This window comes from Leptopilina heterotoma, unplaced genomic scaffold (genome assembly GCF_015476425.1).
Source record: "Leptopilina heterotoma isolate Lh14 unplaced genomic scaffold, ASM1547642v1 Lhet_13, whole genome shotgun sequence".
NCBI lineage: Eukaryota > Metazoa > Arthropoda > Insecta > Hymenoptera > Figitidae > Leptopilina > Leptopilina heterotoma.
Window position 1 is genome coordinate 2,551,267 of NW_025110848.1, and position 27,017 is coordinate 2,578,283.

General features: G+C 23.2%; 1 protein-coding gene across 2 annotated transcripts in view; it reads right to left on the minus strand.

Moving 5' to 3' along the window:
• Positions 1–4,758: 4,758 nt before the first annotated feature.
• The window catches only part of LOC122512887, a 65,531-nt gene continuing 43,272 nt past the window's right edge, over positions 4,759–27,017 (minus strand). Inside the window, exons 3-8 of one of the 2 annotated variants that reach the window (XM_043629019.1) lie at positions 21,077–21,321; positions 16,612–16,805; positions 13,782–13,904; positions 13,431–13,645; positions 9,936–10,301; positions 4,759–6,136 (exon numbers count right to left, since the gene is read on the minus strand). In XM_043629019.1, coding sequence (XP_043484954.1) covers positions 5,513–6,136; positions 9,936–10,301; positions 13,431–13,645; positions 13,782–13,904; positions 16,612–16,805; positions 21,077–21,321 — 1,767 coding nt within the window. In that variant the 3' untranslated portion in view covers positions 4,759–5,512. Of the gene's footprint in view, positions 6,137–9,935; positions 10,302–13,430; positions 13,646–13,754; positions 13,905–16,611; positions 16,806–21,076; positions 21,322–27,017 lie in introns of both variants that reach the window. The other variant, XM_043629018.1, reaches the window with a different exon arrangement.

A 27,017-nucleotide genomic window follows, 5' to 3' on the forward strand; every position in this document is an offset into this window, starting at 1 on the left:
AAAAGTGCAATTTACTTTTTACTATTTCTTTAGTAATTCAATACTTTACTAGTTACTTTACTAAATTACTATTTTAATTTATTTTATACTATTTTAATTCTCTTTATTTTTTTTTAATCTTTCAAATGAATATAGAAACAATAAATTATTGCACTCTTTTTGTCATAAACTACACGACGATCAAAAATATAAAATTGTCCGCACCATATTTTTACAGTCGCCAAATGACAAATTTATTGCTAATTAAAATAAAATTTGGGTTTATTTGATTATTGTAAATTGTAATATATTTAATATTACAGTACTCGAGTTTACAATTTTTAATAAAGAGTACTTTAGTGTTTAATATCAAACTTAACTGAAATTAAAATTCTAAAATTATTTCATAGGTAATGTAAAAGATATACAAAAAAATTATTATAAAAAATTATAAAAAATTATTAAAAATTTATTATTATTAAATTTTTTTATCTACTATAAAAAGAAAAATAATTTAAGAAAGGGACTCTCTTTTGCATTAAGTTCTTAAAAATAATTTCTAAAATAAATTGATATTTAATGAATTTATACTCTCTTTTATTTATATTTTATTTTCTTTAATAAATTATAAATATTTTCAAATAATTTTTGGTCCCATTTTTATTTTCTTTTCTATAAAAATTACCGCAAAAATTGTTTATAACAAGTACGAGGGATTAAATTATTATTAATAGTATTTAAATAATTATTGGCCGATGAAATTGAAAAGCTTGAAAAAATGAAAGAAATTTAATTTATTCAATGGAAAATTTTTGGTATTTGATTTTTAATTTAATTTATAGAATCTTTGTTACTGGCTAAAATAATTTTTTTTATAAGTAAAAATGTCTTGAAACACGAACAAGAAAAATATAAAAAAAAATTCGTTACTGGCTAAAATAATTTTTTTTATAATTAAAAAACGAACAAAAAAAAAAAAAATATAAAAAAACTTCGTTACTGACTAAAATAAGTTTTCTATAATTATTTGCCTTGAAAACGAACAAGAAAAGAAATTCGTTTAATTTCAAGTGGTGCTTAATATTTATTAAAAATTTTAAATTAAGTTCAATGGTCAATTTTATTAGAAAAAATATTTTTTTTATTGTTATTGAGCTTTTCAATTATTTGTATTAGTATAAAAAATACGATTACTTCAATTTCTAGTTACGAAAGTGCTGTTTGTTTATTTAACAGCAAAATATCAAAATAGACATTTTTAGAGTATTTTCATTCATTTCCATTTCTCTTTTTTCAATAAAAAAAATTTCCATCGCAAACATTGTTTGCTATTAACTGTTTGTAAAAGAAAAACAAACGGAAAAAATTTTCATCTTTTTTTCATACTTTTTTTTTTACTGGTAATTATTAATAATTAACTGCATTAATTGTAGCATAATTATTTTTTTCTAATTTGCTTTTCCTTTCGGTCGTTTGAGAATTAAAATAAAAATTTTTCTCTGGAATTATAAAAAAAATTTGTTACCAAACTTAATGCTTTTTTTTTGGTACAGATGTTTTTTTAGGGGTAAACATTTTAATGAACGAGACATTTATGTAATTTTATGATTTCTCGTTATAGCTTTTAATTTGTGAGATTATATACAACACGATAATTATTATTATTATTAATACAAAATATTTCAGTGATAGAAGCTTTATTCAAGTAATGAATGATATAATTCGTATAAAATTTGGAAAATAAATATAAAATTATTATGATCGTACATCGAAGAGTGGACACGTATATAAAATTTGTTAAGTATTTAAGTATTATTAAACATTATCGTAAAAGGCAATTTTTATATTGAGTGCCCTTCGTGTTGTGCCATAATTCTCACAAATATTGATAGTTATTAAATATATACAATTTTTTTTTTTTTGAAATTTAAAAAATATTTAATTTTTAAATGAACGAAAAGACAAAATAAAAAAATCTAAAAAGATTTCAAAAAAAGGTGTCAAAACAATTTTGGAAATATTCATGGTAGAAAATTATAGAAAATTTTTTTTCAATTCCTATTTTGATTGTCTGACTAATATTGACTGCTACTACTGGTAATGTAAAAATTAAAAATATGTTTGTCTGACTAAAACTGGTTTTTCCTACTTGTACTGGTTTTAAAAAAACCGAATGTCTGACTGTAATGGACATTTACTACTAATTTCAAATTACACTGCCATTTAAAAATAATTTTCAATTTGTCTGACTCAAAATGCCTTTTACTACTGCTGTCAGATAGAATTTGAAAAAAGGCAGACAAGAGTTAAATTTTACTATACTGTCTTGAAATTAAAATCAGAAGAAGCTTTGAAATAATTTCTTTTTCAAACATCATGATTGTCTGACTATGAAAAATTATTACTACTAATTTTTAAATGACCTGAGACTGAAAGAATCATAAACTTAGAAATTTTTTACCTCTGGCTTGATTGTCATAATATAATATGTAATCAGTAGTAGAGGAAGATTTTAGTCAGACAAAAAGTATTTTAAAAAGAATTAAAATTAGATAAGTTTTGTCTGACTGAAACTGTACTTTTCTACTGATTTTAAAATACAAATGATCGAAAAATTCTTGCCTAGACAAAAAAATATTGTCTGACTGAAACTGTACTTTTCTACTGATTTTAAAATACAAATGATAGAAAAATTCTTGTCTGACCAAAAACTCCTTCTACTACTAATGTTACAGATTGCAACTTCTTTAGAATAATTTTTTTACTTTCTAAATAATTCTTTTACTACTGATATAAAATATGTCTGATTAAAATTGTCTTTTACTACTGATTTCAAATAAAAATACTACGAAGTTTTGTCTCACTGACAACTTTTTAATCTACTGCTACCAATAATGCATCTGCAACTAATTTTGTCTGACTAAAACGTTTTCTTACTACTGAAGCAATAATTACACAAAAAAAACAAGAATTCCTTTTACTTTTGTGTAATTTTTTTTTATACTTGATTAGAAAATAAATTAGTTTATGTAAATGGCAACATATTTTTTCGATCTAAAATTTTGTTTAAAAATTGTTTAAGAAATGAAAAATATAAAAAAATATAAAAAAAAATTGTACCATTAGAATCATACACAGTTAATACAGCAAACAGTTTGCGAACTACGCGAAAAAAAGCTCGTGCGGAAATTTTTTTTAAATCTCTAAAGAGAAAATGGATTATACATACGCACTAACGGTACTTTGTACAGTATATTGCACATTGTCTTAGACGGCATTCGCGCTTCTGTTTTTATTTCTTAAATTTAACTATTATTATCATTATTAATATTTTTCTCTTTTTTTATTCATTCAAAATCTTGAATCCTCTCTCTAAATCTGAATTAGTGAAAATAGTCGCACTCATTCACAGTAGTAAAAACATTCCCTAATTATTATCTTCTTAATTTTTTTATTCAGTCATAATTCATTAATATTGACGCGTTTTTTTTTAGTAGTTCCAATGTTTTTATATTTCAATGTAAATGTTCCAAAAATAATAATCAGAAAAAATATCTATATGCATATCAATAGCTTTTATAATTTCTGACAAAGTTTTTTTGAGAATTTTCAAACCCATTTGTTTACAATTAAATTTTAGGAAATTTCGATTATTCCAAAATTCTTAAATTAAATATATATTTTTAAAAATAAAAACTTCAAATAAAAAAAATCCAATTAAACTTTAAAAAAAAATTAATTTTACAGAATTGTTAGTTAAAAGTATGAAAAATTCAGATTTTCAAAGACTCTATTTTGAAATATTTTCAAAATTCAATTATTTCCAAAAATTCATTCTATAATAGTGCTTTTAATATTGAATTGTTATCTAAAAATTTAACTGAAATTCATTTTTAAATAAATTTTTATTAGAAAATTCTACGAGAATTACATTATTTAAATACAAAAATAAATAATTTATGGAATTTTTCTTAAAATTAAATTAAAGAATTTTAAAGAAGAATTTTATTATTTCTAAAGAAAATTGAAATTTTGACAAGAATTTTTTGTAAAATTTTGTTAACACAGTTGAATTTTTGCAAAGAATTTGATTACTTTTAAAAATAATTGAATTATTGCTCAGAAATTTATAAAAACTTGTAAAATAATTGAATCGCTATGATATTTTTATTATTTATGAAAATAATTAAATGTCTGAGTAGAATTTTATCAAAAAATTTTTTTAAATCATTGAATTTCTACGCTGAATTTTATTACTCTTGAAAATAATTGAATTCATCTTGTGTTAAATATTGTTATTTATGAAAATAATTGAATTATTGCTAAGAACTTTATAAAAACTTGTAAAATAACTGAATTATTAAAGTTATTATAAATCATTGAATTGAGGAAAATTTTTGAAAATAATTGAAATTTTACCAAGAATGTTATTAAAATTTTGTAAAATAATTGAAAATAATTTAATTTCTTTTTTCTAATTAAATTCATTCAAAATTGAAATTTTTGAAATCTCAAAATCAATCAAATTCAATCCTTTTAAATTTATTTATTTATGAAAATTATAAACGCAACTCTTTGAAAATTTAATTAATTTTGAAATATTTAAGTAAAATTAGTAAAAAAAAATTAGAAAAAAAAATAAAATTAAATTATTCGTTAATATTTAATAATTTATGTCATAATTTTATGATAAATAGTTTTTCAAGAATTAAGTTATTTGAAAAGAATTTATTGTCAGAAATAAAAAAAATTGAAGGCTTTTTATTAGAATTCGTGGTAATTTCATAGTTTATAAGTTATTGAACAAAAAAACACAAAAATTCAGAATTTTCTTATGAATTCAAAAAAAATTTTTTTTTTCCGTACTTTTAATAAAAATTCCTGACTTTTCCCTAATTTTCTTGTCTAATTCGACTTTCGCTGACTTTTCCCTGAGTTCCCTGATTTTCCTGACCTTTGGCAACTCTGTAATTTTTATAAAATCTGTAATTCTAGGTTTCTTAGGGTCGAAAATTACATCCTTGACAAACAAAAAATTTCTGTTTTTATTTTCCCAAAATAAATTAACAAAGACAAGATTCTTTTGGTTCTAGAACACAAAATTGAAAATTAGATTCTTAAATTATTTTTTTAGATGTTTGATTGATTATCTTCACGTTGTCACATCTTGGAAACAATATCATTTAAATATTAGTATTTAAAGTATTAAAAAATTCCATAAAGTTTAAACAAGTTTTAAGCAATGTGATGACAAAAGTTTAAATGCAATGGCAGGTACTAAAACGACAGCTAGTTTAATTAATATCATTGAATTTAATAAAAGAGTGTTTTTCTTTTACCTTTTATACGTTTTCCAAAAATCGAAAAAATTAATTTATTAAATAATTGTGGAAGAATTTACTAAATATTAAATAATTGAATATTAAATGAATTTGAAAAATTCTTAAAAAAAGTAATAGAGTGGATCTATTTTCACTATGATTTAGATTGAGACGAATCGAATATAATATAAATAATAAATAAACGTTCCTTATCAGCCTTGTTCAATTGGATTGTTCCCCGGTTTTTGTGTCTCATTACGATGTAATCGATCGGAGCAACGTACACGCAATAAACCATAGGACAACCAACCATTGGCGTTCGTCTGATGAATTGTATTGTTCTTTTGATTTTCCCTCATCATTTCGCGTTGCACCTGTAATCGATGTAGCATTGCGCCAGCGACAAGCGCCGATATTACTGCCGACAGTGCAACAATAACAAAAAGTGCACTGAAACCAGGCACGGGAAGACAAATTCCATAGACAACTTCCTCGCGAATACGCCCTTGAAAAACAGTGACTGCCTCGGCATGGGCATCGGGACTGAATGCAAGGTCAGCCTCGGAGATGACCTCGTAGATTCCACTCACGCCAACGTCGGCGCTTCTCACCTTACGATCGGACACAATCACTGAACGTTTACGTCGAATTGGATTTTCCAATTCATCTCTTCTTTGTGATTCTGTGCTCGTCACTTTCTTATCGTACGATTCTTTTTTATCTTTCGCATGATAAGTGGCGTCATCGTCGCGCGGCGTGTCCTCCTCTTCGTCGAGATTACGTGGTCCATGGGGGAAACGCTCTTCGCCGTCGTAACGCGTCACTCGAGCGGGTTCCTGTTCAAAAATAATAAAGAGAAACTTTATTAATTCATTTATTCAATATTTATTATTATTGTTCATTTTAATTTAGTTTCTTTATTTAATTCTTTCAATTTAGTCTTTAATTTGGTATTTAATTAATTACTTAAATGGAGGCACCCAACTTGGACCCCCTTTAAATTATTGAAATTGAATGAAATTGAAACTTTTTAAATTTTTTAAAAATAAAGAGAAAAATATTATTCAAAAAAATGTTCTGTTACATTTATTAAAGAATTTCTTTAATTGTAAAATTATTCGAAAACATCAATAACTTCTTTCTTGAATAAATACACAGCCACACAAAAAAAAATTTGTGTTCTGACCCAGAAGTCTCACTATGTGTACTTTATGTTTTTGGGGTCGCTGAATCCGAATCCGAGGTCCATTTAACCCCATTAGTTCAGGGTTTTGATATAACCCCAGAAAACCAATATGGCGGACACCTATTGAAAAAATTCATCGGATTCGCTTGAAACTCGTTACTCGGGGGTTTTAAGAGTCGTCGATTACGAATTTGGTGTCAGTTTTCAAAAATTCAAAATGGCGGATCCAATATGGCGGACACTTTCTTGTAAAATTCATCGGATTCGCTTGAAAATCGTTACTCAGGGGTTTTTGGGGTCGCTGATTACGAATCTGATGTCGGTTTTTCAAAATTCAAAATGGCGGATCCAATATGGCTGACACAAAATATTGGATCCGCCATTTTGAATTTTTGAAAACTGACATTAAATTCATAATCGGCGACTCCAAAAACCCCTGAGTAACGATTTTCAAGCGAATCCGATGAATTTTACAAAAAAGTGCCCGCCATATTGGATCCGACATTTTGAATTTTTGAAAACTGACATCAAATTCGTAATCGACGACCCTTAAAACCCCCGAGTAACGAGTTTCAAGCGAATCCGATGAATTTTTTCAATAGGTGTCCGCCATATTGGTTTTCTGGGGTTATATCAAAACCCTGAACTGATGGGGTTAAATGGACCTCGGATTCGGATTCAGCGACCCCAAAAACATAAAGTACACATAGTGAGACCTCTGGGTCAGAACACAAATTTTTTTTGTGTGGCTGTGTTATTATTTTCTAGAATTTTCAATTATTTTTTATGAAAATAATTGATTTATTGCGAAGAAATTTATACAAAATTTGTAAATAATTGAATTCCTGTGAAATTTTTATTATTTATGGAAATAATTAAATGTTTGCGTAGAATTTTATTAAAAATGTTTTTCAATAATTGAATTCTTTTGTGTGATTTTAATAAAATAGTAGATATTGAAGATTATTGAAATGAGGAAAAATTTTCAAAATATTTGAATTTTGAAGAAGAATTTTTTTTTATAAAGATAATAATTGGAATTTTGTCGAGATATTTCTGGTAAATTTTGAACATAATTGAATTTTTTGATAAGAATTTTATTACTTTTTAAAATAATTGAATTTTTGCATTCATTTGTAACTTCTTCAAAATTTAATTTTTGTTATTTTTTCAAAATGTTTTAAAAATGATTTGGTTGACATAAAAATTTAATTTTGTTTTTCCCTGATTTCCAGAGAAAATTATGACTTTTTCCTCGATTATTTTCTAGAATTTTTAACTATTCTTCTTCTTTAAATATCTATTTAAAGTCATTAAATTTTTATTTTAAAAATTTTAGACAAAATTCTTTGAGAATTGAATTTAAATTAAAGTTTTTCAAAAAAATGAGTTTGATATAGAATTTTTAATTAAAATTATTAAAAATTCGAAGATTTCAATTTGAAAACCTTCTCAAAATTCAATTATTTATAAAAATTTATTTTATAATACTTCTTAAATTAAATTATTATCTAAAACTTTAATTAAAATTCATTTTTAAGTCAGTTTTGAATAGAAAATTTAACAAAAAATCAATTATTTCAATAAAAAAAAATTTTTTTTTAAATAATTGAATATTTCTTAAAATTGAATCTGTTCTTTATGTGAATTTTAATAAAATTTTGGAGAATAATTGTATTCTTAAAGGAATTAACTTAAAATTGAATTTAAAATAATTGAAATTCTGCTATGAGTTTTATTATTTATGAAAATAATTGAATTCCTGAATATTATAAAGTTTTTTATTTAATTGATTTTTTTCGAAAAATTTTATGCAAATTCAATTTTGAATAATTGAATTCCTGTGGAATTTTTATTATTTATGAAAATTATAGAATGTTTGCATAGAATTTTATAAATAGATTTATAATTGAATTCTTTAGGTAAATTTTATGAAAATAGGAAATATTAAAAATTATTAAATTGCGAAAATTTTTTGAAAATAAATAATTGAAATTTTGCCAAGAAGTTTATTAAAATTTTTAAAAATAATTGAATTTTTGTGAAGCATTTTATTATTTGTAAAGATAATTGACATTTTGACAAGAATTTTCTTTAATTTTTTAATATAATTGAATTTCTGCGAAGAATTTTATTATTTTTGAAAATAATTGAATTCTAGCGTTGAATATTGTTATTTACGAAAATAATTTAATTTTGCAAAGAATTTTATTAAAATAAGTAATAAATAGAAGGTAATAAAAAATTAGGAAATGAATTTTTAATTTTCTGCAGTTTGCGATTTCATTCATTTAACATAACTTGACTTTAAAAAAAACTAATAAGTGAGTTAAAATTTATAATTTGCAACATTATTCGAGTAAAATTAAATCATCCTCACGCTAATTTAACATTTCAGATTTCCATTTTAATTTGATTAGTTCAATTTGCCAGCAACTGTTCAACGAAAGTTTGTTTTAATCGTTTTCGTCAGATATAAGCGTAAATTTTTGCCCAATAACATGCAAATTTGATAAAGTATATCGGAAATAAAGTAAGTTTTAGAAGAAAATGAAAACGAAATGTAGTAAAATAAAATTTGAAAGGAGATGAAAAAAAAGAAAATTAAAAAATTATATTTATTATTAAATTATATTATCTCGAGATTAGTATGATATGTATGGATTTTAATTAGCCACGCAGTCATTAATTAATTTATATCATGATAAACAAATAAAATGTCAAAACGATGAAACAAGTTATATGTTTCTCTGTAATTAATTAGCAATTATAGTTGGTTTGAACCACAACTCTAGATTGTAGATTACATATGATTGAAAAGGATATATGAAGTGTACGTCTGTAATTAATAAAAGAATAAATTTTACTGAAAAATAAAAGAAGAAGAAAATTAATCTACAATTTTTATTTTTCATTAAAAGTTATAAATATTTTACACAAAATTACAGTAGTAAAAAAAATACAAAAAAACTAAAAAGTGAATAAAAAATATTTAAAAAATCTAAAATTGAATTAAAAACAAAATAAAGAATAGAATGAAAAGTAAAATGAAGAATATAATAAAAAATAAAATAGAAACTGAAATAAATAATGCAACAATAAGCAGAACATTTTTTTCAGTGTACATCAAAAAATAAAATAAATATAAAATAAACATTACCACAAAAAAGGTATCAAATAACAAAAAGTAAAATAAAAAATGCAACGAAAAATAAAATATTGAAAATTATTTATAAATTTAAAGACAAAATTATAAAATATACAAATATAGACATAAACTTTAATTAATTTAAGTTTTAATTTTTAATTTAAAAATTTTAAGGAAAATTTGAAAAATTTCCAATTTTAAGTATAAAATTAAAAAAAAAATGTAGAAAAAATAAAAAAAAGCAAATTAAGGATTATAAATTCACAATTAATTATGAAAATGAAAAGAAATAATCAATTACCAAAATAGGAGGCAGATGCTGTGGATCAATGGAAGTGGTACCGGAATTCGTTTCGGTACCAGGCATTGATACTCGATTACTCATCATTTGTGCTTGTGCTTTTGGTGCTGATTTTTCAACGCCAAGAAACTGGCCGCCAACTGAGGTCATTGCGTCATTATTATTATTATTATTGTTTTGAATGATATCATCGTACATCAAACCGTCCTCCTCATGGCTCGCCGATGACGATGTTGTTGTTGTCGTTGTCGTTGTTGTCGTTTGTGAATATAATGGTCTTATATTCACGTCCTTTCTTTCCTGTATTCTGTCCACGTTATCGCTCAATTGACAATGGTCCAGACATCCATGACGACATATTTCCACCTTTCAATAAAATTCAAAGACAAATTTAATTTCATATACTTGTAAATTTATACTTTTTTTTTATTAAATTTAATGAAAATTTTTTAAATTTCCTACTTTTTGATTTTTACATATTTTTAGTTTATCTATTCGACACATTTTTCACGAATTTTAATTTACTGTTTAATATTTAAATATTATTTATTTATTATTAATAGTAATAATAATAATAATTCTTGTCAACTAATTTTTTGTCTTCCAATATTTTTGAAAAAAACTCCCCATTTTTGAGAATAATTGAATTCCTCGGCAGAATTTTATTACTTTTGAAAATAATCGCATTCTCGAAAAGATTTTATTAAAATTTTTAAAAATTCTAATATTATTCTTTTAAAGAATTTCTTTGTGTTTTTTTAAATAATGTAGTTTTTTGAATAATTTCAATTGAAAATTTTGCAAAAATAATTGAATTAAACAAAGAATATTTTCAAATTTTTAAATTAATTTTCAAAATAATTTTTGCGATGAATTTTACTTTGAAGTTTGAACGGATTTCTTGTCAAGAGTTTATTCAAATTTTTGAAAATAATAAGAATTTTGTAAAGAATTCAATTATTTATGGGAAAAAATTGAATTCTTGTCAAGAATTTGTTTCAAATTTTTGAAAATAATTGAAATCCTCCGAAGAATTCAATTATTTATGAAAAAGATTGAATTCTTGACAAGAATTTGTTTTGAAATTTTTGAAAATAATTGAAATCCTCCAAAGAATTATATTATTAATGAAAATAATTAAAATATTCCAAAGAATTTTTTTTTTACGATGATAATTAAATTCTTGCGAAGAAATTGTTTCAAATTTTTGAAAATAATTGAAATTCTTGGAAAAATTTTATTATTTAAGAAAATAATGGAAATCATCAAAAGAATTTTACTTCTTATGAAGATAATTGAATTTTTAAGAAGAATTTTATTAAAATTTTAGAACATAATTGAAATCCTTTGAAAAATGTTATTATTTATGAAAAAAAATTGAATTCTTGACAAAAATTTGTTTCAAACTTTTGAAAATAATTGAAATCCACCGAAGAATTCAATTATTTATGAAACAATGGAATTCTTGACAAGAATTTGTTTCAAATTTTTGAAAATAATTGAAATTCTTGGAAGAATTTTATTATTTAAGAAAATAATTGATATTTTCAAAAGAATTTTACTTTTTATGATGATAATTGAATTCTTGCAAAGGATTTTATTAAAATTTTTAAAAATAATTGTAATTCTCCGAAGAATTTTATTATTTAAGAAAATAATTGAATTTTTCAGAAGAATTTTACATTTTATGGAGAAAATTGAATTTTTAGGAAGAATTTTATTAAAATTTTTGAACATAATTGAAATCCTTTGAAAAATTCTATTATTTATGAAAAAATTAAATTCTTGATAAGAATTTGTTTCAAACTTTTGAAAATAATTGAAATCATTCGAAGAATTCAATTATTTATGAAAAAAATTGAATTCTTGACAAGAATTTGATTCAAATTTTTTTGAAAATAATTGAAATCCTCCGAAGAATTTTATTATTAATAAAAATAATTGAAGAATGTTATTAGTTATGAAAATAATTAAATTCTTCCAAAGAAGTGTATTCAAATTTTTGAAATTATCAACAATAATAATTAATTATGTACTTAATAAGCGAATTTTTAAAAATTTTTATTATGAAATTATTCAAAAATTTAGATTTGAAAATAAAAAAATTTTCTAATTTTGCATAATAATAATAAATTGAATTCGACGTTCCGCGCTCGTAACGTTTGCTAGTTTATATAATAAAAAATAATAATTTATATACCTGATAAAAAATATCAGGTTACAAAAAAAATCCGAGGGAAATTTAAATTAAACATTAAAGTAAATGAATATAAAACGAGGGGATATTGAAAAAAAATATAGAACAATATAAAAAATAAAATACAAAGTAATATTATACCTATAGAGAATACAATAAAAAGTAAAATAAAGAATATAATAGAAAATGAAATAAAAACTAAAATAATAAACGCAATGAAAAATGACAAATATTATGAAGGATACACAAAAAATTCAAAAACTAAAAATTTACTTTTTGAAGTAAAATAATAAATATGTAAATAAAAAACACGAATAAATTGAAACAAAGTACAAACAGTGGAATTTAAAAAGAAAAATCCAAAGCAACAAATACAATTTATATACAGTAATCAGGATCTAAAATGTGAGAAACGAGTTAAACTATAACAAGTTCAAGTGTATGTTTTACAAACTGAGAAGTAGAATATGGAAAGTGGTCCATGTTTCTGTTTTTTATCCTTATTTATAAATTTTTGTTCTCGTATTTTTTTCCACTCAAAAATCCCACAATAGTTATAACAATAATAATAATAATAGTAATAATAATAATAATAATAGTAATAATAATAATATTAATAACCATATACATTTTCTCCACTACATTCTAAATGTTGAACATGTGAATTCATTTTCCCGACCACAGGTTTAACTCGTTAGTTCACGCGACACACCTGGAGAACGCAAATTACTTTATCTCTTTCAAAGATAAGAGACTTCAACATATATGTATGCAAAAGTTAAACGCTGACTGCGGTCTATGGAATGTGAGCCAGATGTCTCGATTCTATCTTCCTGGTTCATCGGGAATAAAGGATTAATTATCCTTCTCTCAATTTTTCGCCACACATTCGTCGAGAGTTCATTATATATCCTCGGAGTGGCGAAAAAAACAAAATTTCAATCACCACACATATGAGAAAATTATTTTATTTTCTCATCGCTCATTTTTTTTTCTCTCAAAATAAATAAAAATTAATTGTTAATTAATTATAATACTAATATTAGACCATACACGTAACGGCCCCCCCTTTTAAGGGCCGTTACATTACGTCAAAATGTAGGTCAAATTTAACCTACATACGAAGGGCCTTTACATTACGCCATCCACGTAACGCCCCCCCCCTAAAAAGTTGTTTATACTTCTTGTATAAATAAATTAAAATTAAAAAAAAAATTATAAAAGCAAAATAATAAATTTCAATTATATTAAAATTAGAATTATAAAAAATCGATAACAGGATTAATTTTTTTGTTTACCTTGCATTTGATGTGAACGCTAAGTGCGTCAGGGAATTTGAAGGCATGAAAGAAAGCGTAAGTGATGACGGTTGCACGATCATCAGAACCACGTGCCTTTAAGAAACGACTAATCATTTTTGGCCTGAGAACACAGCCAAATTCATCGCTGAGCTGAATTGTATGACCACCGCCATCGGAAGCGACGCACGATTTCACTCGCATGTCAAATTCGCCTGTTTTTTTTTGTTTTTTTGTTTTTTTTGTTTAAAAATGAAAAAGAAAAATTGAAAAATTATTAGAATGTTTGTTCGTTAAAATAATTCTCGAGAACGCCAAAAGTACCTTTGACTTTGATGGCTCGCTCGTTACCTCGGTAATCATTTATGGCGACGACCAGGGTCAATGTTGAACCCAATGGAACGATTCCAGAAACTGGCGGTGCCCATGGTCCCTTTCCATGTTGAATTTCCATCCAGCAATCCACATTGTCACCTGAATCAATTATTTTTCACACTCATTAATGATCTATAAATTAATTAATATAAATTAATTTTTTAATTTTTTGTAAATTAATTAATAAAAATTAATTTTTGAATTTATTTAAATTAATTAATTAGAAGAACATAGTCAGGGTTGGACCCCCTTTAACTATGAATTTAAAAAAGAGTTTATAAATAAATATTCAAAAAAACATTGGCACGCTTTTTTACCGATAATTCGCTTCGATTTTTAGACATGGTTCAACCTTGACTACACTTTTTTCAAATGTTTATAACTTTTTAAATTTTAGACCAATAAATTTACAATCCTTAGCTACAGTACCTCTTTTATAGATTTTTCCAAAAATATAACTCGATTGCCTAAATTTATTTCCTAAAAAATAGTTATAAACAAAGTTCAAAAGGTGGTCCAACCCTGACTATGTTCCCTTGTAATTAATGAATAATAATTAGTAATTGAAGCGTACACAATCAATATAAAGTAGGAAATTTATTTTTTAATATAATAATCCTAATTAGTTAAACCTGCAATTTATTTATGTAAATTAAAATATTTATTTTGTATAAAAAACATAATTTTTCTAACAGTTTTCCTTTAAATTTAATTATTTGAACAACTCGTATAGTTTATTCTAAATTTTTTTAAAATTCAATTATTTTTCAAATTTGCAATTAGAATTCTTCAAAAATACGATTATATTTCAAAATAATTTTTTTAAAGTAAAGAAATAAAATTCATTTAAATATAAAATCTATTTCAAAAAAATTTGACAAAATTTTTCAATCGTTTCAATTTTTTGAAATTATTTCCAGAAATGCAATTATTTTTAGAAAATTTTAATTACATTTTTTCGAGAAACAATTTTTCGGAATTTCTAAAATAAAGTATTTAAAACTTTAATATTTTTTGATTTAAAAACTTATTCTTATTTATTTTTCCTGAGAAATTAAAATTTCAAATAATTTCAATGAAAAACCTCATGAAATTTAATTACTTCTAATAATATTGCAACTGTAATTCTTCCAAAATTTAATTATTTTTTTAGAATTTTTGAGTAAACCTCATGAAATTTAATTGCTTCTAATAATTGCAACTGTACTTCTTCCAAAATTTAATTATTTTTTTTAGAATTTTTGAGTAAAATTATTGAAAAACTTTAAGAATTTTTAAAGAAAAATAATTTAATTAATAATTCTATCAAATAAAGTTTTAAATATTTTTATACTTTTGCTTTCCTTACATTTCCAAGGAATTTAATTTAAAAACCTTTTAAAATTTAATTAATTCCTAAAATTCCTGTTATAACGCTTTAAATATTCAATTAATTTCTAAAATTTTAACTGAAATTTTTTTTTAAATCAATTCCTATCAGAGTTCAACGACGAGAATTGAATTATTTAAATAAAATAATTTTTTTGTCAATTCATGAAAAAATAAAATTCTTTAAAATATAAAATTTTACAAAATTTCCAATTGTTTCATTATTTTTAAGATTATTTTCGAAGAATTCAAGCAGATCTTCAAAAAAATTTAATTACTATTTTTCAAAAGTCTCATTGTTTTCAGAATTTCCAAATTAAATCTTTCAAATTTCAATCATTTTTGTAAAATAAATATTTAAATACTTATTTTTATTTATTTTCTTAAAATTTTGAAATACTTTCAATGTAAATCCATTGGAAAATTTTTTTATCACAATTTGAACTGCAAGTCTTACAAAATCTTTATTAATTTAAAGAGCAAATAAAAAAAAATTTTTACACTTCTTAGATTTAAATTCTTTTTGTTCATTTCTAATTATTTGTTAAAAGTTTTAAATATTTTTCCAAATTTATTTCCACGTTTTCATAAAAATTTTCTTTAAAAAAAAAAAAAAGAATTAAATAATTGGAAATATTTGAAAATAGTTTTTTTAAAAAAAAGCAGGTAACTTTGATAAATATATATTGTATATTTATATGTATATAGAGATGCTGGAGAAAAAAAGTCACAAAGAGAAATGTAAGTAGTATGACCGCAAAAATTCTTTTCTTCTTTTTTTGCAAATGAGCCAGAAAACTGGAAGCTGTAATTTATCGCATAAATGGAAATGAAATGGCGTAACCACGACTCTTTTTTTGCGGTCGGCTATATAGTTTCTCGAGTTCAGATGGTCAAGTTTTTCCTATCTCACCAGGTATACCCGGTGAGTTCTTTGCATTAAATGGACCTTGCGGTCAGGCACTGTGGTATTTGCGCTTTGTTGCGATTTTTTCGCTCCAAAAACTAACCATGGATAATATTCTATTTAAATTGCGCGACAAAAGGAATTATAATTATCACTTTCCGACAACTTAATTGCCACCTAATTCTTCACGACAAAATTTTTTCTATTTCTCTTTATTTCTTTTTACTTTTTTTCCTATATTTTTTGCATATTATTTTTTAAAAACTAAAATATTTTTTAAAAACTTAAATATTATTTACATTACAGTTTGTATTTGTTATTTATTAATTGCAATAACAATTAGTATTTATTAATTAAAATCATTACCATGAATACGTATAAAAATTATAATAAAGTTTTAACTAATTTTTTGGTAAAAATTAAAAAATTTTGACGAGAAAGATTTTGTTAAATTAAATAATTATGAAATGGAAATAAATAATAAAGTAATAATGTTAATAAGACTAATTGATTTAAAATTAATTATTGTACCTCGAAAATCAAGCTGAATGACATCGAGATCAGCAATAACCATTGGCGGTTTCGAAGCTGTTTTCTCATAATCGTTGAACCACTCACATCGCAGCCTTTTCGCTTCGTCCCAAACCTCAAGTAGATCCTTATCGTATTGAACTACAACCGTATTCTCGTAAAATTGGCCATGCATATCCGGTTTCGTGCCACACCTGTGACAAAAAAGAAGAAGTAAAACATTTGCACATAAGACTGTGAATTTTTATTTTTCCACTTGTATTTCAACTCTAATTTTAAATTTTCAGTATTTTTTTTTTCTTTTCAAAATTACTTTATTCCTTCCATAATTTTGAGACATAAACACAAAATAATAATAAAATAAATTTAGTTAAAAAATTAAAATTAATATTAATAAAATAGTTACTTTATTTATTTATAATAAAATAAATTTATTAATTTAAATAAATTTTATAATTTTTAATAAGATTTAGAATTTTATAATTTTTAATAAGATTTAGAATTTTATAATTTTTAATAAGATCTAGAATTTTATAATTTTCAATAGGATTTAGAATTTTATAATTTATAATAAAAATTAGAATGACATTAAAATTTACAAAATACTTATTTCTTATTTTGTCATATTTTTCTATTTCGCCACATACATTTATTTACAATTTTTCTATTCTAAAAATAAATAATTTACCATGATAACGAAAAACTGAAAAGAAAAAAAATTGCTCGATATATAAAGTCAAAGATATAAGATTCCCATTTATCTGACTTTGCAATTTAAATACATAAATCTGCGAAAAATGAGAAAAATCAAATCTAGAATTTCTCCACTAATGAATAATAATAAATTACTCAATTAGAGTACATCACAATGTATACGTACACTAGAATGTGATATTTTTAAAATGTTCAATCTATATATATAGAAAAATATAACACTAAGTGGGGAAGAATAATTCAGATTAGAGAGTAAATAAATAATTTTTGTAATAAACAATAAGTAAATAATACTATCACTATTAAAATTAGTATTTTTTCTAATTTAACTATTTTACTACTTTTTAAGTATTTATGGTTTTTACTAAAATTTTAGTGGGAAACGATTAAAAAATTCTACTACTAAATAAGTAGTTATCTACTATTAAATTAGTAATTTTTCAGTAATAAATAGTTTTCTACTACTAAATTTTTATACTATTAAAATAGTTATTTTCTACTACTAAATAATTTAATTCTACTAAATCAGTAGTTATCTACTATTAAATTAGTAGTATTCTAGTAATAAATAGTGTTTCACTAATAAATTAGTAATTTTCTAGTACTAAATAGTATTCGACTATTTAATTAATAATTTTCTGGTATTAAATAATTTTCTATTAATAAATTAGTAAATTTATAATACTAAATACTTTTCTACTACTAAGTTAATAGTTATTCACTACTAAATTATAAATATTCCGCTACTAAATTAGTAGTTTTATACTATTAGATTAGTAATTTACTTCCAGTAAATTGTCTTTTACAACAAAATTAATAACTTTTTACTATTAAATTAATAATGTTCTAGTATTAAAAAGTTTTCTACAATTAAATTTGGAATTGTCTACTACTAAATAATTTTCTACTACTAAATAGTTTTCTATTGTTAAATTATTAAAATTCTCTGCTAAATTGGTATTTTAGAACTATTATATTAGTTATTTTTCAGTAATAAATAGTTTTCTACTAATAAATTTTTATACTATTAAAATAGTTATTTTCCATTATTGAATAGTTTTTTTATAATTAAATTAGTAATTTTTTTCTACTAAATTCTACTCTAATTTATACTTCTAATTTCTACTCTCTATTATTAAATTAGTAATTTTCTATACTATTAAATTAGTAGTTTTGTACTATTAAATTAGTATTTTACTAATACTAAAGTAACAACTTTCCACTATTAAATTAGGAAATCATTACTATTGAATTAGTAATCTAGTGTGTACTTTTTAATAAATAGAAAACTACTAATTCAGATTTATAGAGAGTAAATAAATTTAAAATGTATATTAAATTATAAATAGTAAGAAAATAAATAAAAAATTAACAGTAGGTAGAAAATAAATGACTAAAAAATATATGATTAATAAACTAAATTTATGTAAAAAAAATAGTTGTAGAGTAAATAAATAAATTGTTATTAAATGAATAAAAAAATAATAGTAAATAGAAATAAATAGGTAAAATTTCTTAAGTGAAATCGAGAATTTCGAGGTGATTAGGTATATATCGAGATATTATAATAGATACAACATTGAATGGCTTATCAGTTAAAGGCTGATTTGATGCTGCAAGATATTGAGAGTTAGTGTGTTCGACATAGACCTCTAATTCAATGGATACGATAGTGATGACAGAGATTAGAGTCTACGATGTATCTAATGCTTAACTGTATAGAATATGTATGGCGCTTGAGTAGATAATCGGAACTGTAACACACTTTCATTAATCGATGCAAAGCGCTAAATGTTACGTGTAATGCACACGACCTTGATTGCAAATCCCGGAGAAATATATATATATATCCTTTGCTTACAGTATAGAATAATAAGAAAATTGCATTAATTTAATTAGAACAGTTTAATGAACCAGATAACATTATAATTCACAGTTAAGAGTTGTTGATTCTTATCAAAATGATTTTGATTGCAGCGAATATATATGTTTTATTAATTATTAGAATAATTAAATTGCAATTATAGTTTAGAAAAGTTGTTTATTTTGTTTTCTGTATTATATATTTTTATATGTGTCGTGGTAAGAGTGAAAAAATGTAAATCAGTAGTAAGAGTCAATTAAAGTCGAGTAGAAATTATTATTAGAAATAGTTTTATGTGATCAATTTCAGTAGTATGATTCAATGAATAGTGGGACGTAATTATTGTGAATTCAAATTTTAAATTATTTTTTATGTAAATAATAATTGAATTCCTTAAAAAAATTTTAGTATTTATGAAAATAATTTAAGTTTAGAGAAGAATTTTGTTATTTAGAAAGATAATTGGGATTTTTACGAGAATTTTTTTTTAATTTTGAACATAGTTGAATTTTATAGGCAGAATTTTTTTTTTGAAAATAATTGAATTTCTGCAATTATTTGTAATTTCTCCAAAATTGAATTTTATTAGTGTTTTCAACAAAAATTTAAATTAGAACTTAAGTAGTATAAATTTTAGTAGTAAATGTCAGTTAAGGGAAAAGACAATATTCAACAAGATTCTTAAAGTTTTGATGTTAGTAGAACAAGTCAGTGAGAGTCAGACACAATTAAGTTCGTCTTTTAAAAATTAAGTGGTAGAAGTCAATTAAAGTCAGACCGAATTCTACAAAATTCTGTTTTTTTTAATTTTTAGTAGTATAAGTCAGTGAGAGTCAGACACAATTTAATTCTTCTCTTAAAAATTAAGTGGTAGAAGTCAATTAAAGTCAGACAGAATTCTTACAAAATTCTTTTTTTTCACTTTTAGTAGTATAAGTCAATGAGAGTCAGACGCAATTAAACTCTTCTCTTAAAAATTAAAAAGTACTTGTCACATACAGTAATAAAAATCATTTTGAATTTAAGTAATTAAATATTAGTAGTAAATATCAGATAAAGGAAGACAATTTTCAACAAGATTCTTAAAGTTTTGATGTTAGTAGTACAAGTCAGTGAGAGTCAGACACAATTTAGATCGTCTTTTAAAAATAAAGTGGTAGAAGTACATTAAAGTCAGACAGAATTCTACAAATTTTTTTTTAATTTTTAGTAGTATAAGTCAGTGAGAGTCAGACATAATTTAATTTTTCTCTTAAAAATTAAGTAGTAGAAGTCAATTAAAGTCTGACAGAATTCTACAAATTTTTTTTTCACTTTTAGTAGTAGAAGTCGATGATAGTCAGACACAATTAGAGTTTTAATATTAGTAGTAAAAGCCAGAGAGAGTAAGACACAATTCAATTCTTCTTTCAAAAATTAAGTGGTAGTTGCCCGTTACAGTCAGACAATTTATTTTCAATTAAAGTGATTAAATATTAGTACTTAAATATTATTACTTAAAGTAAGGCAATATTCTACAAGATTCTTAGAGTTTTAATATTAGTAGTAAATGTCAGTGACAGTCAGACAAAATTTGTTCGAATTAGTACTGTTTGATTGTCAGTGGTAGAAGTCACTTAAAGTCAGACACATAATTCTTTTTAATTTCTTTATTCTAAATTTCAAGTAGTAAACATCCATTATAGTCAGACAAAATTATATTCAAAGCACAAATTTCCTAGTATTTTTTCAGTACCTACTAAAAGAATGTTAATAGTAAAAGTTTTCTTCAGGTATTTTTCTAATAGTAGAAAAAACTACTAATTAGTAGTAAAAGCTATTTTCAGTCAGACAATGTATTTTCATTAATAAATGCAGGTTTTTAATTTTAATTTAAAAAAAAATCACCTTGCATATGCTATCCGAAAAGAGAAGAATGTTTGTCCAGTTGAAGGTGGAACGTAGACACAGCGGGGATCTGCGTGCTGGCCTTTCGAAGATACGATGCCCTCGAAGGGCTGAGAAAATGAAAGATGAACGTCCATGTGGTCCTTTCCACACATTACTTCAAGTGATTGTATCGCTGGCATTCCGTCCGGCCTTTCCAATGGCCAGATATCACTGTTGCTACTGACGGTTTTTAAGCTAATCATCTGCAATTAATTGTTTATTAATAATATTACTCAAAATTCTACTAGTAATCCTACTAATTTTTTTATTATTATTGTAATTCATCATTAATTGTATTCAATTACTATTAGTACTGTCACAATTACTATTATTGTTGTTAGTTATTGACATAGAAATACTAACTACTAACTACTAACTACTAACTACTAACTACTAACTACTAACTACTAACTACTAACTACTAACTACTAACTACTAACTACTAACTACTACTATTTTATTTTTTCCTAGTGACATTTTTACTTAATTCAAACAAATTATATTTGGTTCAAATAAAATTTTTCTCTGTGTGTAACAAAAATACTAAGAAAAGAAATATATTATAATAACAATGTTGAAAACATTGTTGATAATTGTAATAAAATTATTCCTAATAATAATAATTATACTAGTAGTGGTAGTTAAAAATAATTAATAGTGATAAAATGAAAAAAGAAAATTGCCTTGTTATGGGTAGACTTGTAAATAAAATAGGTGAAGTGAGATGTTACATAGTGGTCGTCGAATTATAATAAAATGCTTAAGGCAAAATTGAGAGACTCCTGGTGAGCCTAGAAGTAATGGTTGATTATTCCATGCAGTACATAAATTATAATTTACATACAGGAACTCACTGCAAGATTACATTCAGAAACATAAATCTATTCGACTTAAATTGTCCACTTTCGCAAAAGTATATATCTTAATATCGATACCAAACTCATATACATATTACACACATATTTTTAGTCAAGCAACTATACAATGTTTACAGTAACTAAAATATTACTATATATATACAAATAATAAAATATTCCACTACATCTGTATTATGTTATTTAAATTTTTTATATTCTAATTTTATTAAATTTCTAATTTTTTTTTACAAGAAACGAAAAAATTTTTTTTTAAATCATAGAAACAATTTTTTGAAAATATACCTTAGAATATAATAGAATTATATATTTTTTTTTCGAAAAAAAACTGAAATTTGCCAAACAATTTAAAAACAAATTTACCGAATAAAATGAGAAGTGGAGAAAAAGTTGGAAAAACTTGATCTTATTCGAAATTTCAACAATGTTACAGGATCTGAATTTAAATTCATAGTAGTGACACTGGAACGTGAGGGAACATTACAGATGGGATTCCCACTGTAGTGTGCCGTCCACTTCGAATACTAATTTCATTCTATGCACCGTTATTACTGCAATAAAAACTTGAATTTTGATATTTTCAACTTTTTAATTCAGGAAATAAAAAAATTAAAAATCCAGTGTGAACTTTTCATGTAATTGTAAAATATTATATCCAAAATTTCACGTGAATATTCTAGGTACACGACTTCTGCAATATGTAAAATATAATTCCTCATATTGTTCTAGCCTTGGAAATGTATAAAAATTATTTTAAAAATTTTTGTCATAGAAGAATTTTTCTTTTTTTATTGAAAGGGAAAAAAAATATTCAAAACGTGAAAAATATAAAATTGTGTAAATTTTTGTTTTTTAATTTTCTACTTTGGTAAAGTTTATAACGTTTATGATTAACAATTTTTTTTCTGCGGAAACAATATTTTTCTATGCAAATTTTTTTTCACTTTTAAACTGAAATTTTTTTTTTAGAAATTCACTGTATTTTTAAATTAGAATTTGTGCACAAAAGTTTACGATTTTTTGCGTTATTTATAAAATTTATATTTTTCTTCAAAATGTTGTTTATGAACTTTTTGCAACCAGGAAAAAGTTTTATTTAATTCAGAGCCTAGTAAATTATTTATTTGAACTAAACAAAATTTATCTGAAGATAAATTTTCTTTTGGTTCAAATAAATTTGGTTCGGTTCAAATAAATTCTATTTGATTCAAATAAGTTTTGTTCGGTTCAAATAAAAATGTTATTTGTTTCAAATAAATTTTGTCTGGTTAAAAGAAATTTTATTTAGTTCAAAAAAGAAATTTGTTTCAATATTTAAATCAAATAAAAAATTCATATAGCACTTTTATTTATGTTCTAAATAAAATTTTTGCTTAAAAACTGTTTTCTTTGCTCCAAATAAAAATTTATTTTGGGCCTGAATAAAATTTATACTTGAACCATAAATAAAATATACTTGAAGAAAATATATAATTATTCTACTTAAATTAAGAAATTATATATTTAAACGAAGAAAATTAAATTAAGTTAGATTATTTCAAAAGAATAAATGTTTATTTTTCCCTGGGAGAAATATCTTTTTTTAATTCTTTTTGATTCAAATATATTTTGCTTAATTCAAGTAAACTATTTCTCTGGTTTTGTATCAAATGAATATTTATTTTTATCAAATGTATACAAAAATTTATTTGATTTACATAAAAGAATTTATCTATCATCAAATTAATATTTACTCTGTATCAAGTAAATATTTTGTTAAACCAAATAATTATTGAAATTGAAACAATATTTTTGTGGCCTTTGTATCCAAAAAATATTTTGTTGTATCAAGTAATTATTTATTTGTTTCACAAATAAATAAATAATCATTTATTTGAATCAAAACCATTTTTTTCCAGCGTATACGAAACTCAATCAAAGAAATAATTTATTTTAATTAAATAAATACATATTTGTATCGAAATAAATATTTATTTGGTTTTGTAGCAAATAATTTTCATTTGCGTCAATTAAATTAAATTTACTTCAAATACTGAAATTATCCGTTCTAATAAATTTTTTTTTTATTCAAATAAAATTTCTCTGATTTAACTAAAATTTCTTTGATTCAAGTAAATATTTATTTGTTAATAGACAAATAGTTAGTAAAATCAAATAAATCCAGTGTAAAATGAGTTTCGAAAGAAGCAAAAAAAAAAAAAAAGAAAGAATAGAATTGCAGATTGTAAACTTTCTTTTTTTTCCATTTCCATTGAAAATACAGTAAAGTAAAGTAAAAGGTTGTACTACTTGGAAAATTCTTTGCATGGATCAGGAGGAGACTTCGCATCAAGTTAGGAAGCGAGAGCATTATGTTCGCAGGAGTTGAGGAATAGAGAAAAAGCGGGAGAGACTCATATGAAGCGCGCGAGGGCTTATCTGCCCCTGTGTAATCATTTCTAATGAAATGTTGTCATTTAACAGTGCGATTGTGAAAGAAGTCTGAAACTTGTTTTCACTTACGTGAAAAACGGCAACCGTTAATGCAGCGGTAAAGACGCCTCTCCCGTTACGAGCAATGCGCGCGAGTATGGAATAAATATAAACACCTTTTCTTCAATGATCACTGACATATGAATTTTCAATCTTGACCTCACAAGAACAATAATAATAATAATAATAATATTAATTAATATTTCAGTTTTCGCACGTCTGAAAATCGTCACGTTCACTGACAACATGTAAAACAATCGGTTAATAGCTTCGCGTGCGAGGAAAGCCTTATTACTTATCTTGTATCTAATTTGTATTATTTTACATGAATGTAAAAAATTAAATTACTCTTATTAAATTTTCTTTTCTTATGTTTACTAATTTTTAATTTTATTGTCGTATATTTTTTTCTTGAATTATTGTTTTATCATAATAATCTAATTAACTAATTTTTTCATACAATTAAATCATACAATTAAATATTCATTTATAAATATTTAATAAAATAATTAAATTAAAATAATTAAATTTAATTAAATATTTAATTATAAATATTTAATATTTATTAAATATTCATTTATATTTATTTAATTTCATACAATTAAATATTTAAATAATAAAAATAATAATAATTAAAAAATTAATTCCATTTAGATTTTAAATTCAAAATTCCTTCCCCCCCTTCCAAAGTTGATTTGAAATTGCTAATTTCCGATAATGTTTCATGTAAGGCGATATATAAGAAGACGAATCATGATGAGATTCCGGTGCGAATCAAATTAGTCGACATAAGCTTTGAATCACGTTTTAATTTTCCTGTCTGGCAAGTTTCATGGTCAGCATTTGGTAAGTACTCGAAGAATCCCAGCGCGTTGGAAATAATTACCGGCCTCAGGGGTCATTTCGTGACTCACTTCAGAGATATCATAAGCATCAATTAACATTTGTTAGTCCAACTGGCTTTTAACTAAACTAATAAATCTCCCTTCTCTCTTTTTTTTCATTCAAAAAAGAAAAAAAAATAAGGAAAAGAAAAAAGTTCGCTTACGATTACAAAAAGCAGAAAAAAGACAAGCAAGCAGATGAATAAATTTTTGATACTCTAAATAAATAAGTAAGTAAATAAACAAGTAAATAAAAAATGATGAATAAAAAATTAAATAAAGAAATAAATAAAGGAGTACTAAATAAATAAATAAGAAAGCAACTGAGTAAATAAACAAACAATTAAGTGAATAAATAAACAATTACGTAAATAAATAATTAAATAAACGAACAATTAAGTAAATCAGTAGGCAAATAAACAATTAGGTAAATAAATAATTAAATAAACAAATAAATAAGTAAATAAATAATTAAATAAACAAGCAATTATGTAAATAAATAATTAAATGAACAAAATAATTAAATAAACAAAATAATTAAGTAAATAAACATGTAAGTAAATAAATAAGTAAATAAACAAACATTTAGATAAATAAATAATTAAATTAAGACAAAATTAAGTAAATAAGTAAGTAAAAAACAATTACGTAAATAAATAAATAAACAAACAATTAATTAAATAAGTAAGCAAGTAAACTATTATGTCAATAAATATGACAGTAAATAAATAAGCAAATAAACAATTAAGTAACTAAATATGTAAGTGAATAAATAATTGAACAAACAAATAATGAAGTAAAGAAATAAGTAAACAAACAATTGAGTAATGAAATAAATAAATAAATACACATTTAAATAAATAAATAATTAAATTAACAAAAAAATTTTCATTACTTTTGCAGATAGAAAATATTAATACCTACAACATTACTAAATCATAACAAGTAAATGAAATAAAGTAAAATAAAAAATAAACATTAAAAAAGATAAGAAAAATTTTTCTCTTTCTGAAAAAGAGAAAAATGTAAAGATTACAAAAAAAACATAAAACAAATTTGTTAACTTTAAAACGCGCGTATGTAAATTTTCATTAGATGTAATTCATGTACGGATATAAATTAATTGAATTTATTCGATCTCGCTTTTATAGCGGATTTGTAAGTGTGTTAAGTAATTAATAAGAGAATCGCCTTTCGTTAAATGTGTATGTACAAAAAAAGGTACACATGTTCAAATCTTGTCTCGAACGTGACGAGCATTTCACGGCAGTAGAATTATAAACTTGAGAATGGTCTCGGGCATTGGATTCAGGAAGAAACGAGAAAAAGGTCGCGTTCATTTACATTTGACCACCTGACCGTATGCAAATTTTTTTTGCTAATAACAAGTCGCAAAAAAAAAATAAATAAAGAAAAATTCTTCATTAACTTTAGACATCTTTAGAAAGATTTTCTCTTTTTTAATTGTTATTAAATAAAAAAAAGGAGCATGTGGTTTAACATATGTATTGAAAAAATCTCTTCTTTTTAAATTTCATTACTAATTATAATTTTTAGATTAGATTTTCCATTTCTCTCAAAAATAAATAAATGAACAAATAATAAAATAATACCAACAATAAAAAGTAGTAACAATCACGATAGAAATAACAATAATAATGATAATAG